The sequence below is a fragment of the Alosa pseudoharengus genome, unplaced genomic scaffold (genome assembly GCF_046254945.1).
Source record: "Alosa pseudoharengus isolate Yale_2024_CS ecotype anadromous, Long Island Sound unplaced genomic scaffold, YU_APseudo_1.1 YU_APseudo_1.1_scf_7, whole genome shotgun sequence".
NCBI classification, from domain to species: domain Eukaryota; kingdom Metazoa; phylum Chordata; class Actinopteri; order Clupeiformes; family Clupeidae; genus Alosa; species Alosa pseudoharengus.
In genome coordinates, this window is record NW_027468859.1 from 15658698 (window position 1) to 15680385 (window position 21688).

Sequence of the window (21688 nt, forward strand, 5' to 3'; positions counted from 1 at the left end):
TAGGCTGCCTCTATAACTTAACTCATTGTTGTCTGGGCTACACCCAGGTATGGTCTGAGCTCTCTGGTGCGTCTTAATTGCCTTCTAGTCACATGACCAGTTGTTCTTAAAGTCATGATTTTTTAAATGCCCATATTCCCACAAATACCAAGTTAAGACAATTGATTACATACTGTAGTCCACATCCTTATTTGTATTTAAGTATTTGTGCATTTCCAGTGTTGGGAGGGTTACTTTCAAAACGTATTCCGTTACAGAATACAGAATGCATGCCCAAAAATGTAATCTGTAACGTATTCCGTTACGTTACTCAATCTGAGTAACGTATTCTGAATACTTAGATTACTTTCGCATTGAATTGCATTTTATAAGTGTAGGAATGCGGCCATCAAATCCTGCTTAGGCCTACTAAACAGGCCTATTCTGGTGTGTTCTTCTGTTCCAAATGGCTGAAGTGTTAGGCCCACATAGGAGAATGTAAAGGCAACTAAGCTACCTGATACAACTTTAAAATAGCAAGGTGACCACTAAAAGCAGGCGACTAGGCTAATTAAAACAAACAAAATAAATAGGCTACTTTAAGGGCGTAGCCAGAAATTATAATTAAGGTGTGCCTGTGAGATTTTTCGGTGGCATCAACCCAGTAGGCTACAAGTGAGGGGCGCATATGACAGGTGGAACGCAAATGACTTGTAAATGTAAACACTATGGGCTAGGCTACTGTATATCAGTGCTCTCAAAATGAACGTGATCGCGTAATGACAATCAAAAACCGCACGTTAAAATATGCTAGGCCTACTCGCAAGAATAATTATTCAGAGGCTGCACCATATAATTCATTTTAAAACGTAAATGTAGATCTAATTAGAAAAAAATTATAATCCATAAAGCTATTTTAAGTTAGAATAAAAAACTTAGAATGCAGTGCCTATTTTAGAGATTGGTTTTATTGTAGGTCTAAATCAACACGTGAACTAGGCTTTGCTTGCTTAGCAAACTGTGTAACTGATTGGCCGAAGTAGCCTGAGCTATTAATACTTAGGAAAATATCCTTTGAACAGACATCAGGAACCACGATCAGTGAGGAACATGAGTTACCTCCACTTACTTTACTCCTAATTTGCTGTGCAAACAGTCATTTCAGGGTCTCCAATGACGCATCCATAATGCGCACTGGCTGCGTTTTGAGGCTAGTGCAAGACGGCGGGGCTTGGATTTAAACATGTAAACAATTTCATCATAGATTGCTTTCAGGAGCTTCTGGGAAATGGAGTTGCCTTCATTTATTTAGAGAGTGAACAAACTTATGAAACAGATAAGTATCGTCATGTAATCCATTGATTTCAACAATGTAACTGTATTCTAAATACCAACTATTTAACTTGTAACTGTATCGGAATACAGTTACTCATAATTTGTATTCTGAATACGTAACGCCGGTACATGTATTCCGTTACTCCCCAACACTGTGCATTTCTGCTTCTAAACAGTGCATGTCTGTAATGTTGGTGTAGAATTTTGTATTAACCACCAGATGGCGTTGTGGAGTAAAGTGTCAAAAACCTTGAGGCATCAAACCAGTTTGGCTGTAGAAACGTCACTGTTTCAAAAGCCTCGCCTGGCACATTCCTGCTGAATAGCACCCAAATCTCTTACTTCTCTCAAGCTAGGGTCATGTAAGACTCAGTATTCACTGGACCAAGCTGAGTAATAAAACGACAGGGTTTAAGTACACAGAGTAATTCAATTAAACGAGGAACAGGTGAGCCAAGAAAGGTGGCGAAAAGGAGAATGACCGGAAGTAGACCAAAAAAGGAGATGCATGGCAGATAGGGAGAGACAAAACAAAGAGTTCCAGCGAATGTACTCACAGCTACATTGTTCGACCAGACCAATCTGTTGTATCATTTGTGATATATGCTTGGTTATACAAATATATCATAATGTAAAGACTGCATAAACAAACAAAAAAACATACACGTGCACACTATATATTCTCATCCAGCCTATTGCTCAATTCCATCTTGGAGAACAGATATTTACATCTAATTAATAAAATTCATCTTCAACAATCTACAACCACTTTGGGGACTTTTAGTAGTGTCATTAATATCTTCATTAAATGTTCAAAGTGGAGTCAGTCCCATTGGAGCTGCCTATACCTGAGGTGACAACATCCCCCCCGAAACATTGTATGCATCTGAAACAAAAAAAAACAATCTCAATTAAACTTAGTACATGTAAAAATATAGGTTTAGGCTCTTACAGCAGAAATATACTATAACAAGACTTCCTGAAACACGAGTGATGGTAAAGAATTATCAACATAATCATTGAACTTACTTCTCCTTCGAATCCTTTTAAAGAAGTCAAGTGTGCTCGATGCGGATGTCCCAACATTTGTGCTCTAATTAATGAAATGTTAAAAGAGATCATATTCTGCAGATTACAGAAACACATTGCAGGAATTATAATTAATAACTAAAATGAAATGCTGAATATAGATCTGCTCACCCATGTACCACCTGAATTAGAACTTGGCTGTTGTAGTCTTCCTGCTAAAATCGACTTGATCTGTGTAGGAAGAGTAGATAGCTCTATATGAATTTGCATTTGTATCCCTTGTGTAAGTCAATACAATATATAATTATTTCATGAAACTAAAATGTACCTTGCTGTCTAACAGTGTTCCAAACACCAAAATGAAAAATCCCTAAGAAAAAAATATGTTTAAAAAACAAAACATACTGTAAACATTTACCACCACCAATATTAGTTTGTTTTTAATAATTTAGATCACAAAATCATTGTAAAATGGTACCTGTAATGAATTTAAAAGGGCAAAAACAACATGGAGTCCTACAGCTTCAGGTGCAACCATGATGCCTATGCCAAATCCCCAGGTAAGGCCAAAGAGGGGGGTTAAGATGGTGACACATCTCGCAAGGACCACTAGGGTATGTCTGTCATTATTCTGTGTTGTGTTTCCAACACCACTTTTCAACATTTTGAAGAGAACCACAATCATCACTAGAAGGTTTATGACCACAATGGTCAGTGCTGGAATCACAAAAGCCAGAAGGGCTTTAGTCTCATTCCAGTTGAGCCAGCAGATTTGGTTCTCTCGGATGTAACCTCCACCTCCAGCAGTTGCTGCAACAGTTACCACGGCGATTATGAGGGGGGCACCATAGCCAAGGCTGAATGCAATTGCCAGCATTGTTGACCTCTTCATCTGTGAGAGAACCATGACAGTGCGATAAAACAGCAGAAGAGCAGACACCAACATCCAGAAGAACATCGCTAGGTAAAAGAAATGGATGAAAAAGGTTGCTGCTGAACATGGTCCAACAGCTACTGATTTAGAGTCTGATATAGCTGCCCCTATAATGAACCAGATATCAGCAATCAGAAGTGACACAGCAACATTCACCACACTGACATGCCGCATGTAAGATGTGTCATTTCTGGTCATGCTCTTCCATACGACTCCTTCAATGATAAGACATATGATCAAGCTGGCAAGGGATATACCAACACCAATGTATGTGATGAAATCCAGCAACAATTTTATGCCAGGGGGAATGGATGATGACATTAAAACTGAGAAAGAAGTTGTGTGGTTGCATTCACAAGTGACAGTGTTATTCACAAATGATATAAGCTCACATCCAAATGAATCCCATCCACCAAGTCCATCAAAAAGCTCAAAGTTCCAAAAGACACACTGAGGATTTTCTAGTGTTTCATTTATACGATCAAAGCTGAACGAGATGTTTTTGATGATGTCATTTACTTGCAATAGAACCACAGCTGCATTGATGGAGTTGGATAAACTGCTATCATTGTCACCACTATTCCTGACTGGTAAGACGTTATATAGAGTAGAAAATGTGATGGTTGTAATTGTAAAATTCCCCTCCTCTGGGATGAAGATTGCAGCAGATGAGTCTGCTCCTAGTGTCTCACTGTATGAGCTGTTGACAACAATTTGACGTAGCTGGACAATGTCTGTTCCTGTTTCAAAAGATGTGTCCCTTTGCAGGGATCCCACAATATCTTCAACAGAGCCCAGTAAAGATGCACTGGCATTCCTTGTTGTATTGCCATTATTTAAACGACTCCAGGCACTGATGGTAGAATTGGACACAATGACGGATGAGGTGTTGAGGAAATTCTGGAACGTAAAATAAAACGGGTATTGATATCAATTGTCAACTAGAAATGCAATTCCCAAGGAATTACCAGTGCATGAAAATGCAAAAAAATATGATGTAAAATATCACACAGAGTAAAAACAAATAATGCAGATATAGTTACAATAGTGTTGCTAGGGTACATATGATGGCTGTTATGCCAAATGAAGTGGTTGCTATGCTGGTTGCTAGGGTAATCATGTTGGTTGCTATGGTGGTTGCTAGGTTGACATTGTGGTGGTTGCTAGGTTGTTGCTAGGGTAAATCATATGGTTGCCTGGGTACTTTTGGTGGTTGCTATGCAAAAAAGCTGTTGCTATGGTGGTTGCTAATGTAATCATGTTGGTTGCTATGGTGGTTGCTAGGTTGACATTATATTGGTGGTTGCTAGGCTGTTGCTAGGGTAATTAAGATGGTTGCTAGGGTAGTTGTGGTGGTTGCTATAGTAACTTAAGTGGTTGCTAGGCTGGTTGCTAGGGTAATCATGTTGGTTGCTATATTCGTTTCTAGGTTGTCATCGTGGAAGTGGTTAATAGGTTGTTGCTAGGGTACTTGATGTAGTTGCTAGGCTGTTGCTAGCTTTGTTGTGGTGGTTGCTATGGTGGTTGCTAGGTTAATCTCATTGGTTGCTATATTGGTTGCTAGGTTGTAACTGTGGAAGTGGTTGAGGGTGTTGCTAGGGTAGTTGCTAGGGTAGACTGTTGCTATTGTTGTAATATTGAATGGTTTCATGAATAAAGCGGTGAAAAATTGTATGCATAGTGCGTACAGGATTACGGCTGGCGGTGCCACTGGGCAAAGGTACTCAAGTATTACAGTCCATCTAAATTTTAGTCTCAAAAGTCCAGAAAAAGTCAGTTTATTCAGTCAAATTCCAGCACAGAGTGTTGCAAAGTGTTTGTAGGGAGAGTTTTAGCTGCCAAATGTTTTCAGATCAACTTGTCCAGTCTGATGTGTGCAGGCTTTCGTCAATTTTGACAAATTTCGAATTTCGACTTTGAAAAAGTTTTACTTTTTCGGCATACATGATTAGCCATCTGAACTAATTTGCTTACACTAATGACAATAATCGATTGATAATTTATCTGACTAGAGTGTAAACTGTAATGTAGTGTCCTTACCTGTATAATATCCACAGTAACTATAAAGTTTTGCGAAATGTTTCCAACATTTTTCAGTATAGTTACAACACTGTTGATATTTGCTGGCGAGCTGGTTATGCGTCCTTCATTTCCCAATGTGATGGTACTTAATTTTTCCATAAACCCTGGTAGGGATGCTGCCGTCAAAGTCTAGAAATAAAAAAAGTAAATAAAAACAGAATGTGATAATCTGCTAATCACACAAACCCATATTCAGTTCCAAAAAGAATATAGACCACATACCAAATATTGAAACTGACAATTCATACTATTTTATGGACAATATACACTCAATTTGAATTTGTTGCCAAAAATGTTGGAACAAAAGCTTTTGAAAATGAATATAACAGAGGAATATTACCAGAGATTCATTTTCCAGCTCATAGATCACAGCCAAAATGCAGTTCTCTTCTATAATCGTCCAGTCAGTCCCTTGACATTCAGCTGTAACACTACCGATTTCATCTGCTTTACAGCTCCCCTCAACTACCTGGCCAGCATTTCCAGCCCCAAAGTTCTCATCAGAACAATCAAACTCTGAAAATTAGAAAAGAGCTTTATCATTTGAACATGGGTTTATATGATGTGATTATCTATGCCTAATTAATGACAAGGAGCAGCCATACCTTCAGTTTCAAAAGTTAAGGTAATACTTCTTGAACTGTAATCAAAGCTCTGCAAATATGTTTGTGTTAATTTGCAGTTGAATATGACACTTCCCGAACCATCTCTGCAGTTCTCTATAATGTATGAATACATACAATCCTCAGATGACACTAGAACAATAACCAAATAGGAACATTAGTTGTACTGGATTGAATCATATTAATGTAGACTCTAAATTAGGATTATGCCTTTTTATGATATGCAAAATCTCACCTGTCTCTTGGAGATAATTGTTTACATCAGTCACTTTGACCATCTCAACCTCATAGCCTTTGCTTGAACAACACATCAGGGTTACTCTTTGTGCCACTTTGCACTGAAAACGTTTGTCTTGACTCGTCTGAATATTTGGTAATGGTTGTATGCTATCAATGTTTTCCCACCGTATAAATAGCACTGAGTTTTTAGTTGATACACACTCATAGCGTCCTGTAGGGGGAAAAAAATTATATTATGAAAAACTGAAAGGGAATGTTCCTTAGTTTTGGCGACCGCCCAAGGTGCCCCACCCCCCCGGTGCATGTTGAAGTGCCCTCAAAAGTGTCCTATTGGCTGGCCAATGAGAAAAATGTTTCAGTGCCTCACTCCCTCACTGTCCACCTCAGGCTGGTGTGTGGTGAGCGTTCTGGCGCATAATGGCTGCTGTGCATCACCCAGGTGGGTGCTACACATTGGTGGTGGTTAGTGAGGTCCCCCCTTCCATGTGACACGCTTTGAGAGTCAAGAAAAGCGCTATATAAATGTAATGTGTTTTTGTTGTTTCCTACTGTAATAGATGCCCCTGCAGTGTAAAATATGTGGTATGTGTCCTTACAATAGCATAAACTTGAGGTGCCTTTCTGATGGAAGAAGCTCTCTTTCTACAGACTGCTGTCTGCATCCCCTCTATATCATATCAGACTTATGTGTATAGTTTGTTACAAAGACGCACATTTATTATATTAATGAGGTAATGTATTATTGTGCTTCTCAACTGTAGGGGGACCCTGAGAGCAACAGTGCCTTAACTCATTGAGTGCCAAAGTGCCAAAAACGTAATATTACGTTTTTAGCTTTTTTTTTTAAATTACGAAACTAGACACTCTACCACACCTTATATGTGATTTTGGGAACTCTGTGATGAATGGAAATGAAATATATGACGATCGAAAACTCATGAAAATGCACAATCTGGATATTTTATCTGGACATTTTATCATAACACGGTTGCCGCTTTGGGTCGAATCAGTGACACATGCACGTCAGGTCAAAACCAGGCCATTTTCGTGGGTCTATCACTAGGTGGCAGTCTCTTCAGGTCTCGCTGATCACTTCCCGGAAAGGTAAGTAACAGGCAACACTTCATATTTCATGAAAGACGTTATATCTCCATTTCTAGAAAAAAACAGCGATTTTGATGAAAACTAGCCACTGTTTAGCTTGGGATTTCTCAGGAACAGAGGCGTGTAGAAATACACGGTTTGCACCCACCGAGAGCTTACAGTCTCACCTTTTAATCAAGCTATTGTATGTGTTCATAGCTATAACACAGAATATGCTGTGGCTGTACAAAAATCATCAACAATGGTCTAGATTGCTGGCACTCTAGGACAAAGCTCCCGAAAACAGCTTGGCATTCAATGAGTTAATGTTTTCAATGCAGTTGTTTATTCAGTTTCAAAGATTGAGTGTTTCTGTGTTTTGGTGATTCAGAGATGGGCTTGCATGGGAAAGTGGCCAGATGTGTCTGACAGATTCATCTTGGCTTGGGAAAATGCTTTAACCCTTAAAGGAATTATCCGGAGTAAAATGCACTTTAGATCGATTTCCGGATGATTGGGGGTACATACGTTGAGTTGACATCAAAATTATGTCATTCGGAAAGTGTTTTGAGAAAGTTCGATTGTACCGTTTTCAGTCACAACTCGTAGCCTGGAAGTGAGCGGGGCATTTCAATTGCGCCGCTACAAAACGCTATTTTTGTACCTCTTCTACAGTTCCAAACAACATAACACTTACGTGGTAGTGAGTAGAGGGTCCCTAAAGCCAAACTGAAGTATCCCGAGGTCTTTATGTGGTCGAATAGAGAGTCCAGAATGAATTTCATCAAGCCAGTACCTTTACAGAAATGTTGCCATCTTTGCCGCCACTTTGAGGGAAAAGTCCGTAGGAGTCTTATTGCTGAGTGTGTTGTAACACGCTCTGGAAATTCACAATTTCGTCGCCGTTTTAAAAAAAAAAAAAAACATAGTCCAGTATTTCTTTCGAAATTGAAATGAAGTTGTATGGACTGGACTATGTTTTTTTTTTTTAAACGGCGACGAAATTGTGAATTTCCAGAGCGTGTTACACAGCAATAAGACTCCTACGGACTTTCCCCTCAAGGTGGCGGCAAAGATGGCAACATTCCCGGAAAGGTACTGGCTTGATAAAATTCATTCTGGACTCTCTATTCGACCACATAAAGACCTCGGGATACTTCGGTTTGGCTTTAGGGACCCTCTACTCACTACCACGTAAGTGTTATGTTGTTTGGAACTGTAGAAGAGGTATAGAAATAGCGTTTTGTAGCGGCGCAATTGAAATGCCCCGCTCACTTCCAGGCTACGAGTTGTGACTGAAAACGGTACAATCGAACTTTCTCAAAACACATCCGAATGACATAATTTTGATGTCAACTCAACGTATGTACCCCCAATCATCCGGAAATCGATCTAAAGTGCATTTTAATCCGGATAATTCCTTTAAACAGGCAAGAGTAAAAAAAGAGTAGTAAAAAATCATTTTATGTTACATTCTGTCTCATTTGCACCTAAGGAAAACATTTCCACACTCATTTTTGAAATATTTTGAATATTTTGGATTTTATGAGTTGTATCTCCTGGGATACGTTGCCCTATTAAGGTATAATCAAATTGGTGAACTTTTCCATTTCTCATTTGATACATATAACTGATAAAATCTTGCTTTCCTTCATCATTTATGTCATAAATACTATTTTTTAAATGGATTTCATATTATTTTTATCAAATTCTACTATATAATATGGAGATGACATCTCATCGGATGCTCTGAATTTACGGGCTTTTTTCCGTTGACAGGTGCTTAAACTTTTTAGCAGAAGTACACACAAAGATATTAAATGAGATAACTTGGCAATTTGTCAGTATTTGTGTAAATTCATTTGGCTTTTCTTTTTGATTTACCAAAATGGCAGCAAAATATAGCCTGTACATACTCAAACAGTGTTATGCTATGTGTATAACAAGGGAACTTTGCAGGGAGCCATCCATACCAAGACCTTAACAGTCACCGCCCACTCAGGTTTCGGAAGTAACAATCTAATTCATATTCTCCTTTGAGAACTGGATTATAAATCATAAAAAAAAATGTAACCATTCAATGTAGACTTCAAACCTATTTTATACAGTCTAAGGTTAAAATCAGCTATGGCATGATCAAGCGATTATATATACTCATATAGAACCTCACAGGTCTATGTGTGGCCATCCAGTGGAAACTGTTTTGCTTACCTTGAAGTGGAAATGGCTTAATGTAAACTGTGGAGTAACTCATCTTGTCTTACAGTCAAAAATAAGTGTGTTAAACTATCATTAGGTTGGCAAACATTGGAAAACGCATTATTCGCAATAGCTGATCATGGGATTAGTAGTTCTTTTGATTGGAAATGAAATTAATACATATTGTATACATATGTATAATATAATGTATTTTTGTTGTTTTTCTATTAGTTTTTGTTTTGCACAAAATTAAATGTTGCACGATCACGATTCACACCATAGCTGGTCAGCCTAAGGCCAGGCCTAAAACACTTTAATCAGATTTTTCCAGACATCAAATGGGGAAATTAATGGGGAACTTACATCCAGTACCTGACCCCTTAGGGAGGTAGGTGGTGACTGTTGAGTTCTATAAGGGACTGCTCATTGGTTAAGCTGGTTGGCCTGCTCACTTCAGTAAATATGTTCAATTTAAGCACTGTCACCTAAATTCCTTAGCTTTTTTAGGCATTTGTTCCATCGCCTCTTCTTCCTCCTCCTCCTCCTCAGCAGAACTATTCACAGTCTCTAGTTGTAACTCTCAATTCTACCTGATTATCCTCATCTTCATCACTAGTGCCTATGCCTGAAGAGTGTTCAGGGATCTCCTCTATCACGCTCATTCGCTCGCTGTTCTATTCGCCTTTCGGTTGCCATAAAATGAGTGATACTGTGATACCCTGAAGGGCAATATATGGTTGCTTTTTTTTCTTTATCAATATATTTAGACAATAGTCATAATCAGTTATGTGAGTTAATATGATTGATTTATTGAAAATAACTATGATTTATATGTAATTACTCACCACTTGGTTAGCATGTGCTGGCGGCCATTTTGATTTCTGACCAAGCTAACTACATAATGACAAACAACCTGAACCAAGTCATGTGACCTACAGACTGATAACAGACAGGACTTTTGATCAATCATAACTTGATTTGGAATTTTTTTTAGAAATGCCCCCCAGAGGATGTTAAAAAGTATGTATCTCCTGGTGCACATTGCCTGTTTAATGTCTTACCTAAACATTAGCTGAGCACATTTTGTTTTTCAAATTGACCTGTACTACCTTGAAAAAACACTTTTTGCATTCAAATGGAAGCAAAATTCTCAAACACAATTATTATGTACAGTAATAGTTTTTGTTCCTAATGCAGAAGTATGTGTTTGGCATAGAAATGTAAAAATGCTATTGCCTTCTGAGAAAGCATGGAACAGATAGGCTGGCTTTCTAGGGAAACAGTAAAAGGTACCCAGAATCTCATCAGCCCAGCAATTCACCATTATGAGCCGGATTAACGTTTGTTATCCTTAATACTTCACCAGATGCATCAGGAATTTCCTGGCCATTAAATCTCCACTCGGTTATACTTCCATTGCAGATTAGCACCAATTCCTCTCTGGGAAACAGAGAGCCAGTGCTGCTGCTCAAATGTCCCCTTTCTAAGAAGGGACAAAAAATATTAGGACATTGGACATGTTCTTGGTGGAAAAAGTGTACTTTTATGAGAATATTATAAAACACTATAATGCTCCTACCACTTTGAGCAAAGGGGTTGTCAGGAAATCCATAACTGTTTGCTTTTAGGCTATTTATGATGCCAATGCTTGCATCCAGAAAACTGATGCTGGGATTTGACAACTGAAGAGAAAAGTCTGCAATAATGCTACCTGGCCTAGACAGATTAATTAAAGATATGTCGAACATTAATACAATGAGATTCAAAACATGGTGCACAATAACAATTTACAAACATAAAAACACCTTACCTAAAACCTATGACATTAGCCGAGTTGACCTTGTAACCTGGTATTTTATCAGAATTGTCTTCTACCTGTGATAAAAATTACATTTAGTCACATAGTTAGACACCTGGGTTTTTAACGGTCAATGGACAATTATTTTACTTTTTCAAGTTTTTTTTCATTATTTATCAAAAATGTGTACTATTTGCTCATTGATTATACCTTTATGGGCAGCTGGTAATAATAGAACACATTACTCACAGCAGTTTCAATATCTGTTTTATATCTGTTGTATTTGTCACTTCTTGGATCATTAAGGCTGAAATCATAGACGCCCTTTACTGTCAAAGACAATCTGATGGTAGAAACTGGTAAAAACTCCAAATGTTAAAATTGACATAATAACATTAGGGGTGCATTCACTGCGTGGCAAAATCCCATAAAATGCAACTTAACCTCTCATTCATGATTGTATCAATAAATTATTCTGTTCATCTAATATTCTACAAGATTTCACGCAAACCAGAAAAAAACACATTTAATTAAACGTCTGTGACTGTGAGTTGCTAGGAACTCCGAGTTGAAACTAATGCCATCTAGTTCTCCAGCTTTGCAATAAATCTGAGCTTCACGGAGGTTATAGTATTCAGTGTTCTTTAAATGGATTTGGGTAGCTGTTCATTCAACTATGTGCTAATTTTGGAGGCTGCAGTTTGTTGCTGTTGAACTTGTACTGACACTTTTCTATTATTTTGAAAACCTCATTCAATAATGCTACGCTACATAATTTACAGCTTTGAGTTTAAATACAATCTAACAAGCGACAATTCCAACAAGCAATATAGTTGAAACACTACCTCAACTGAGTAATGAGCTTCAATGTTCATCTTATGTTGAAACAACAGGACTGTTGTATTAGACTGCAGTGAGTTTCACTGGGTGTACCTATAAACTGCCTACTGGGTGTATAAATTCACAGGAAAATTATTGAATTTTAGTATGTTCTCATCTTTTACATACATTGTCCTGGTGGTGGTGTAGTTGTTGGTTCTGATGGTTGTTCTGTTGCTGGTTGTGGATGTGTTGATGGCGTTGCTGGTAGTGTTGGTGCCTGTGTAGGTTTTGTTGATGGCAGTGTTGGTAGTGGTGTTGGTAGTGTTGGTGACGATAGTGTCAATTTTGGTCCAGGTGATGTTGGTTGTGGTGATGGTGTTGGAGTCATTGTTGACAATGGTAACAGGACGGTTGTTGAACCTGATCATGGCAATGGGAAAAGATAATCAGTCATAATCCCTTTGATGTTTAATATATTATCATTAAAATAGGACTTTGGCCACACAGACCAAAACATGGTGGTAGTGGTGGTGAATGTGTTGATTGCTGTGTTGGCTGTGTTGATGGTGTTGCTGGTAGTGTTGATGCTTGTGTTGGCTGTGTTGATGGCGTTGCTGTTGGTAGTGTTGTTGGTGGTGGATACAGTGTCGATTTTGGTCCAGGTGATGTTGGTTTTGGTGATGGTGTTGGAGTCTTTGTTGACAATGGTAACAGGACGGTTGTTGAACCTAACATGATCATGGCAATGGGAAAAGATAATCAGTCATAATCCCTTTGATGTTTAATATATTATCATTAAAATAGGACTTTGGCCAAACAGACCAAAAAGTGGTGGTAGTGGTGGTGAATGTGTTGATTGCTGTGTTGGCTGTGTTGATGGTAGTGTTGATGCTCGTGTTGGCTGTGTTGATGGCGTTGCTGGTAGTGTTGATGCTTGTGTTGGCTGTGTTGATGGCATTGCTGTTGGTAGTGTTGTTGGTGGTGGATACAGTGTCGATTTTGGTCCAGGTGATGTTGGTTTTGGTGATGGTGTTGGAGTCTTTGTTGACAATGGTAACAGGACGTTTGTTGAACCTAACATGATCATGGCAATGGGAAAAGATAATCAGTCATAATCCCTTTGATATTTAATATATTATCATTAAAATAGGACTTTGGCCAAACAGACCAAAACGTGGTGGTAGTGGTGGTGAATGTGTTGATTGCTGTGTTGGCTGTGTTGATGGTAGTGTTGATGCTCGTGTTGGCTGTGTTGATGGCGTTGCTGGTAGTGTTGATGCTTGTGTTGGCTGTGTTGATGGTGTTGCTGTTGGTAGTGTTGTTGGTGGTGGATACAGTGTCGATTTTGGTCCAGGTGATGGTGTTGGAGTCTTTGTTGACAATGGTAACAGGACGGTTGTTGAACCTAACATTATCATGGCAATGGGAAAAGATAATCAGTCATAATCCCTTTGATGTTTAATATATTATCATTAAAATAGGACTTTGGCCAAACAGACCAAAAAGTGGTGGTAGTGGTGGTGAATGTGTTGATTGCTGTGTTGGCTGTGTTGATGGTAGTGTTGATGCTCGTGTTGGCTGTGTTGATGCCGTTGCTGTTGGTAGTGTTGTTGGTGGTGGAGACAGTGTCGATTTTGGTCCAGGTGATGTTGGTTTTGGTGATGGTGGTGTTGGAGTCATTGTTGACAACAGAGCGGATATTGGACCTAACATGATCATGGCAATGGGAAAAGATAATCAATCACAATTCCTTTGAGTTACATATTATCATTATTATCATATTATACATATTATAACAAACATATATCATATTTGGACAGACAGACAAAAGAGACATTATGTCAGGATATTGGTATGGCACCAGAAATAACGTGGCAATTCTAAAAAAAATATTATTGTTATTTTTTGCAGAAGAAACCTACCATTAACTTGTGTGATAGGGCACTAAACATGAAACGATGAAAACATTTGAGTAAGACAGAATGCACATAAGTTTAAATGAAAATGTTTATTTGTTTAGGAATAATATACTGTAAAAACAATTAATTCTCACCTGAAGAGAAACTGGGCAATCTGAAGAAAGGAAAAACAAAGGTCGAAGACACAAACAATCTAATCGTTAAACAAATATTTTGTATTCATTTGATGGTGTGGTGTGAAAAGCAAGGCCTCTCTGAAGAAAAAAATACATATAGATATATTTATAGAATATACTGTATACAGTACAGGCCAAAAGTTTGGACACACCTTCTCATTTCAATGCGTTTTCTTTATTTTCATGACTATTTACATTGTAGATTCTCACTGAAGGCATCAAAACCATGAATGAATGCAAAGTTATTTGGCCCACAGATGAATATTTGTCAAGTTATGGCTTGCTGAATATGGTATTAACTGAAATTTGCAGGAGAACTTTGAAGAAACTAGAATATAAGACATGTTTTCAGTTATTATGACCGCCGCGCAGTGAAGCGGCGGTCTGGTCATATAGGTTTAGTCAGATTTTTTTTTTCGTTTTCGCATGGCCAATTTTCCGTCAAGGATTCCTGTGACACTGAAAGACCGTGGTACACAAAACTTGGGGGGCATGTAGCCCCACATGGATAGCATGGAACCATCATTTTTCGTTTTGATCTGTAGCCCCCCCCCCCCCCCCTGGACCCCCGAAAGGAGGGTAGGGCAGACACAGTTTTCTGTGAATATCTCGAGAACCGTAGGGTTTAGGACAGGGGTGGGCACTCAGCAATATTTCATCATTAAATTTCCCCAAGGGGCCACATGACAAACTGGGACTGTTGAGGAGGGCCGGACCCAAAATACCGAACTCAAGTCTGAACTCAATTCTGTTCAATTCTATTCTGTTCTTGTATAACATTAAGTAAATCATATGATTTTGTTTACTAGTCGTAAGAACAGATGAAAATGTGAGGGAGACAAAGGAAAAACAGCAATATTTAATCTATGTCCAGTATTTAATCCTCATTCTCGAAAATTATTTTTTGACATTGACATTTTTTTCAGTTTTCAAAGACTGAAAAAAGTACAATATCTATATAATTAGGCTAGGTCATGAAAATGTGAAGGAGTCAGTACAACCTAGGCCTGTGCCACCATTTCATCAACACTCAGCAATATTTCATCATTAAATCATTACCATCATTAAATTAACTCTATGCAGAATTAGACTACGAAAATGTGGAGCAGACAATAGCAGTCATTAGTTAATCAACATGCACAAAGAAAACTATTTTAAAAATGTAGGCTATGTTTTTGCTTTATGCACATAACTGTGATTGGTCAACTCGCTCTGTGTGTTGAGCCGGCTGCTTCAAGCAACCTGTGGGTAGTAGCATCATACTAGTTCGCTAACATAAGCTTTGCAAATAAACTCAGACATATTTTGGTTACAATTACGGGGTCATCCGATTGTAAACTGTCTATCTGCCAGTAACGTTTTGAAATGAACACTTCGTATCGCCAACGAGCAGCAGTAGGGGTTCGTTCTAACAACCTTTGCGGTGGTGAGCGACGCAGACATAAGAGACACAAAACTTTGAAAGGTTTACGCCGACGTAAAGGCAACTGCATTGTGTCGACGCAGAAGCATACATTCTATTCACCAGCACATCAGTGAGGGTGTTTACGTCATATGCATCCACGCACAAATGTAACAACGATATTGATTTGCATGCATTATCTCTATGCTAGGCTCTTGACTATTGTTCTTTCACGGACCTTACGCGGGCCGGTCAGGGAAAGCCCACGGGGCCGGATGTGGCCCGCGGGCCGTATGTTGCCCATGTATGGTTTAGGAGGACCACCTTTTTTTTGTATGTTGATCTTAAGGGGCCATGTCAACCCATTCCATAACCACTCATTTCATGTATAGCGCCACCTAGTAAAAAACAAAAAAGTAAAAATTAGGTGTTGTAATCGCAGGTATCTGTGACCTAACATGGTCAAAACTACACTGGCAGTGTAGGATCATTATGACACCCTCTGAATGCACACCAAGTTTTGTGGAATTCCATTCATGGGGGGCCATACAATAGTCAAGTCAAGTCAAGTCAAGTTTATTTATATAGTGCATTTCATACACAGAGGTCATTCAATGTGCTTTACATAAACAAAACCAAACAATAATAACAAATAAAAGCATAGAAGGGCAATATAGTCAAAGAATAGTTAAAAGGTAAAGATCATAATAAAAAGAAACATAAAACACAAGGTAAAATCATTTTAAAATAAAGAATAATTAGTAAGCAAAAACAAAGGCAAAAGTAGTCAAAAAGTAATAAAAGACAAAGTAGAATAATTATCAAGGCAGATTCAGAATTTGTAACTCGGCACAGTTAGCAGAAAGCATCTGAGAACAGTTTGGTCTTAAGTCTAGATTTAAAACTGGCTACAGTTGGGGCCTTTTTGATGTCATCCGAAAGTTGGTTCCACAGCTGAGCCGCATAGCAGCTAAAAGCTGCTTCACCATGTTTAGTTCTAACTGTAGGTTTTACTAGCAGGTTTTTCACCTGGGACCTGAGAGGACGAGAAGGTGTGTACTGCTGAAGCATGTCTGACAAGTATTTAGGTCCTGCTCCATTTACTGATTTATAAACAAGCAATAGTGCTTTAAAGTCAATTCTGTGACTTACTGGAAGCCAGTGCAAGGACTTAAGAATTGGAGTAATGTGGTCAGTTCTTTTAGTTTTTGTTAGAATCCTAGCTACTGCATTTTGTATCACCTGAAGCTGTTTAATAGTCTTTTTAGGAAGGCCTGTGAACAGTCCATTGCAGTAATCAACCCTGCTGGAGATAAATGCATGAATGAGTTTTTCTATGTCATGTTTTGACATCAGCCCTCTGAGTTTGGCAATATTTTTGAGGTGGTAAAAAGCTGATTTAGTTATCGCTTTTATGTGGCTGTTGAAATTTAGATCACTGTCAATTAATACACCAAGATTTTTAACAGTATCCTTTGCCTTCAACCCTTTTGTGTCAAGGAGAGTGGCAACCCTAAGTCTTTCCTCATTTTTACCAAATATAATTACTTCAGTTTTTTCTTTGTTCAGCTGAAGAAAATTTTGAGACATCCAGGTGTTGATTTGTTCTATACACTGACACATAGATTCAAGAGGACCATAGTCGTTTGGTGATAGAGCTAAGTAAATTTGTGTGTCATCTGCATAGCTATGATATGAAATCAAATTATTTTGAATGATTTGTCCAAGTGGGAGCATATAGAGGTTGAATAGTAGTGGCCCCAAGATCGACCCCAGGGGAACACCACAGGTCAAGGACGTTGGTGTTGAGGTACAGTTTCCGATGGCAACAAAGAAGCTCCTTTCTTGTAGATATGATTTTAGCCAGCTGATAACTATGCCTGTAAATCCATTTTACGTCTGTGTCGTAAAATATTGTGATCAACAGTGTCAACATGCTGCACTAAGGTCCAGTAGCACTAGGACTGATGTTTTACCTGAATCTGTGTTGAGGCGTATGTCATTGGAAACTTTAATGAGAGCTGTTTCAGTGCTGTGATTTGCCCGAAAACCAGACTGAAAGTAATCAAAATACCCATTTGATGTTAGGAAGGTGGTGAATTGATTAAAGACTACTTTTTCAATAATTTTGCCAATAAAAGGTAGATTGGATATGGGCCTGTAATTGTTTAGCATGGAGGCATCCAGGTTATTCTTCTTGAGAAGTGGCTTTACAACAGCTGTTTTCAGTGACTTAGGAAAAGTGCCAGACAGCAGTGATACATTTACAATTTGAAGGACATCTGCTGCTATGAGGTGAAAAACAGTTTGGAAGAAATTGGTAGGCAGAGTGTCTAAGACACATGTGGAAGAGCTGAGATTCTGTACCGTTTTTTCAAGTGTTTCGTAGTCTATCAAGCTGAACTCTGACATCAAGTTTAGTTTCCCTCTGTTTGTTGCTGGAAGTTCAGGTTGTTGAATTTGTAATTGAGCAGATATGTTGAGTCTGATTTTGTCTATTTTACCTGCTGTATTTTGCCTCCATGGTGCTTTCTGTTTGTCCTTAACTTTCTTGAATTGTAATGGAGCAATGTCATCCATAATGTTTGCCATTTTTGCATTAAAGTGATCAAATAAGTCTTCAGAGTCTGACAGTTAACTTGACTTTAGTGAAAGTGCTTGCTCAAAGAGAGCACTTGTCTGATAATTTATGATTCTCCTTTTTACCATCATAGCTGTGTTTTGAGTGTGTGGGGACATAGACACATCAAAGAACACGCAGAAATGATCAGATAAGGCCAGGTCTTTAACAGCTGTAGAGACATCGAGACCCTTTGTGATAACAAGGTCGAGGGTATGGCCGAGAGAGTGTGTTGGCCCCTGTACATGCTGTGTTAGGGAGAAATTATCGATTAGTGCAATGAATTCCTTGGCATAGTTGTTTTCAGGATTATCCACATGCGTGTGACAAATGTGATTTGTTCTCTTACTTTCTTATGTCAGAAAAACGGGCTAATCCATTTTGTTTTTTGGAGACCTAAGTTGATACACTGACAGTTCAAACCAGAAATCCCCACGAATGAGTGCCACTCATAATATATCTTGTAACACATAAACACCAAATAAACATGTCAAAAGGATTAAAAGCTCGATTCTTGCCGCAGTGGGTTTTTAAGGTAGCAATGAATGAACGACACGCACAAACACGCACACGTACATAAGTACATACTTCCACATTTGTTAATTAATAGTTTTGATGAATCTACAATGGAAATAGTCATGAAAATAAAGGAAACACATTGAATGAGAAGGTGTGTCCAAACGTTTGGCCTGTACTGTATATATAAAACACATGGCCTTGCCATATGGAATATGAAGCTGGCTGTTGCACTGCCACTGCAGGGCCAATGGGGGGTGCCGTGCGGCAATACAAACTAAATGTACATAAGGCAAAGAGGTCATCAGTGCAGTTAAAAGGTAAAAGAAGCTTTATTATGCATACTGATACGTCAGGCTGTAAGGGTTTACTGTAACATTGTAACACTTCATGAGTGCAGTTATTACTCTGTATAAATATACACTTATGTCAATCACTATGAGGCATTATGAAACTTAAAACACGTTTTTTAAAATTCCTTTCATTCGGACAAATTGTTTATTTACAACGATTGTTTGTGTGTGTGCATGTGTGTGTGTGTGTGTGTGTGTTTGTGTGGTTCTTACCTTTAGGATTGAGAATAAGTAGTTTATTCACAGCTCTTCTGATTATAGGCTTCAGATCTTCTGATGATACTAAAGTCAGAGATCTACTCAGCCTTGGGATTCTACACATAATAACATTATCCAAGTTCAAATATTGGAGATATTCAACAGGCATAATGTCTCGCTTATCCTATAATTCAAACTATTTAAATACATCACTAGGAAACCTGTTTTCAAATTTGAACACCAGACAATATGGAGTTGCCTTGCCATTACTTATATCCATTAAGGCTACCTCATTCCAGAAATTAAAAACACTTGAGCTGCCGCTGAAGGCGGGTCTTTGACGACACAAGAGCTATTTGCCTGTGATTTGTTCTCTTACTTTCTTATGTCAGAAAAACGGGCTAATCCATTTTGTTTTTTGGAGACCTAAGTTGATACACTGACAGTTCAAACCAGAAATCCCCACGAATGAGTGCCACTCATAATATATCTTGTAACACATAAACACCAAATAAACATGTCAAAAGGATTAAAAGCTCGATTCTTGCCGCAGTGGGTCTTTAAGGTAGCAATGAATGTTGAATTGACTTACATTGCATGATAAAACTCACACGGTGCTTCATTCTGAGAGAGGGAGAGTGTGAATTATGTTCAGATAAACATTTTCAGGTAGGATTTAAGTAAACTTCAAAACAACACTCCAATTTACTGATTGATAATAAAATTAAATGCATTTTGATGCTTTTACAGACATATGAAAAATCACATCAGTCTGCTTAGATTTAGTGACTCAGTAAGATAATACGATCTTTGACCTGTTCTGCAAGAATGATGGTGTGTTTAAGAGCCTCTGGAAGTTTCCTCTCCACTGGTGACTCCAACAGGTGATCCAACACTCTGTTGACCACCTCCTCTTTCCCTTGGGGATGAGGGAGGGGCAGAACCATTAATTCAGCTTTCTGCTTAGGACTGAGAAGATTCAGTATTGCCAGCTGCAGAGAGACAGAATGATTGACAGAGAACAAGTGGGAAAAAGAGGAGAGTAAGATGGACAAAGAGAGGTGAGGCTTAGCAATGAATAAGTGATGGACATGGGGATCTCTGTCTGCTCATGAGGGCATCTCAGAAATGGACTGATGCCATGCTGGAACTAGTTATTCATGTCCAGCATGGCCAAGGTCACCTTGTCCTCGTTTTTGTAGGAAGCAGACAGTTCTTTCAAGGTCCAGTTTAGTATGGACTGGATTAATGTTGCACTTCTTAACATGGTGACGTTATGCTGGAGAGGGAACAAGACCAGAGAAAGGACATACTGTCAGCAACAAACAGCTAAAAACAACAAACAAAAGAAACACTGCTGTTGAGTTATTGTGCATGACTGTACATCAAAGTACAAACAAAATGCCTGAGTGGGGATGTCCTGAGATATTTGATTACTCACAGAATGCCTCTCATCCAATCAAAAATGATTAAATAGTTCTACCGGACCTAACTGTGGTATAAATTACATTGTATCAGAAGAACATCATATTGTATATAATATATATCAATATATATATATTATTACCTATGATGTGAAATACCTCTTCAAGTCATTGCAGTATTTAGTAGTACACTGAGATATAATACTTGTTTTTCATTAATTCATTTATTCATACTCTGTTACCTGATTAATAAAGAAAACAAAGTGTCTTGCAAAACTTCCTGCGGGTCTCAAGACAGACAGGTCATCCGCTACCTGATTATAAGATAAGGAAGCAATAAAAACCTCATTGATCACTGAATGATACATTATTTCAGATATTATGTGCCACTCCTTTTTACTATTGATATAAAATAGACATAAAATAAATGTACACTAAAATAACACACACACAGACATACAAACATAGGAAGTACTGGGTGTGTTTACTATATACCAGTAACCTTAGATCAGGATCAACTGGGTGTTTATTAAGAATTTATCAACAATAATTGACTTATTAATTAAGAATAAAAAATTGTTCAATACAGACTTAATAAATGTACAATGGTGCTTAATACAGACCTTGTTGAGCACTAACACAAACATACTATATAGAAGCTATGCGTTAATGGTTAACATGTGTTCGCTAAAATAAAATATTACCCAAATTTTCCGTTTACCTGAGATGTGGCAGTTTGATTACATGCCCCCGTTACCAAACCAGATGAAATGATTATGATGAGGGTGACTGATTCTGAAACTGCCATCATGTCTGTCTACATTTTAGAAAGAAAACAACAAAAAAAAAAGTAGAAAGAAGTTCAGAGAAAACGAGCTGACCATTGTCTTGATATATTGCACACATAGCATTATGGAACATATGAAAATGTAGGCCTACTGAAACACATGGCAGAA

General features: G+C 38.2%; 1 protein-coding gene across 1 annotated transcript; it reads right to left on the minus strand.

The window, feature by feature from the left end:
• Positions 1–1482: 1482 nt before the first annotated feature.
• On the minus strand, positions 1483–19931 carry LOC143109200 (adhesion G protein-coupled receptor F5-like). Its single transcript, XM_076271857.1, has 20 exons — positions 19920–19931; positions 14178–14197; positions 13624–13830; positions 13293–13529; positions 12947–13198; positions 12634–12852; positions 12311–12544; positions 11552–11609; positions 11315–11379; positions 11084–11220; positions 10826–10987; positions 6218–6433; positions 5965–6114; positions 5700–5875; positions 5318–5488; positions 2822–4177; positions 2672–2713; positions 2515–2574; positions 2344–2407; positions 1483–2200 (listed from the first exon to the last, which is right to left on the minus strand). The coding sequence occupies exons 1-20, from the start codon at positions 19929–19931 to the stop codon at positions 2157–2159; spliced, it is 3882 nt and encodes a 1293-aa protein (XP_076127972.1). The 3' UTR covers positions 1483–2156.
• Positions 19932–21688: the final 1757 nt, after the last annotated feature.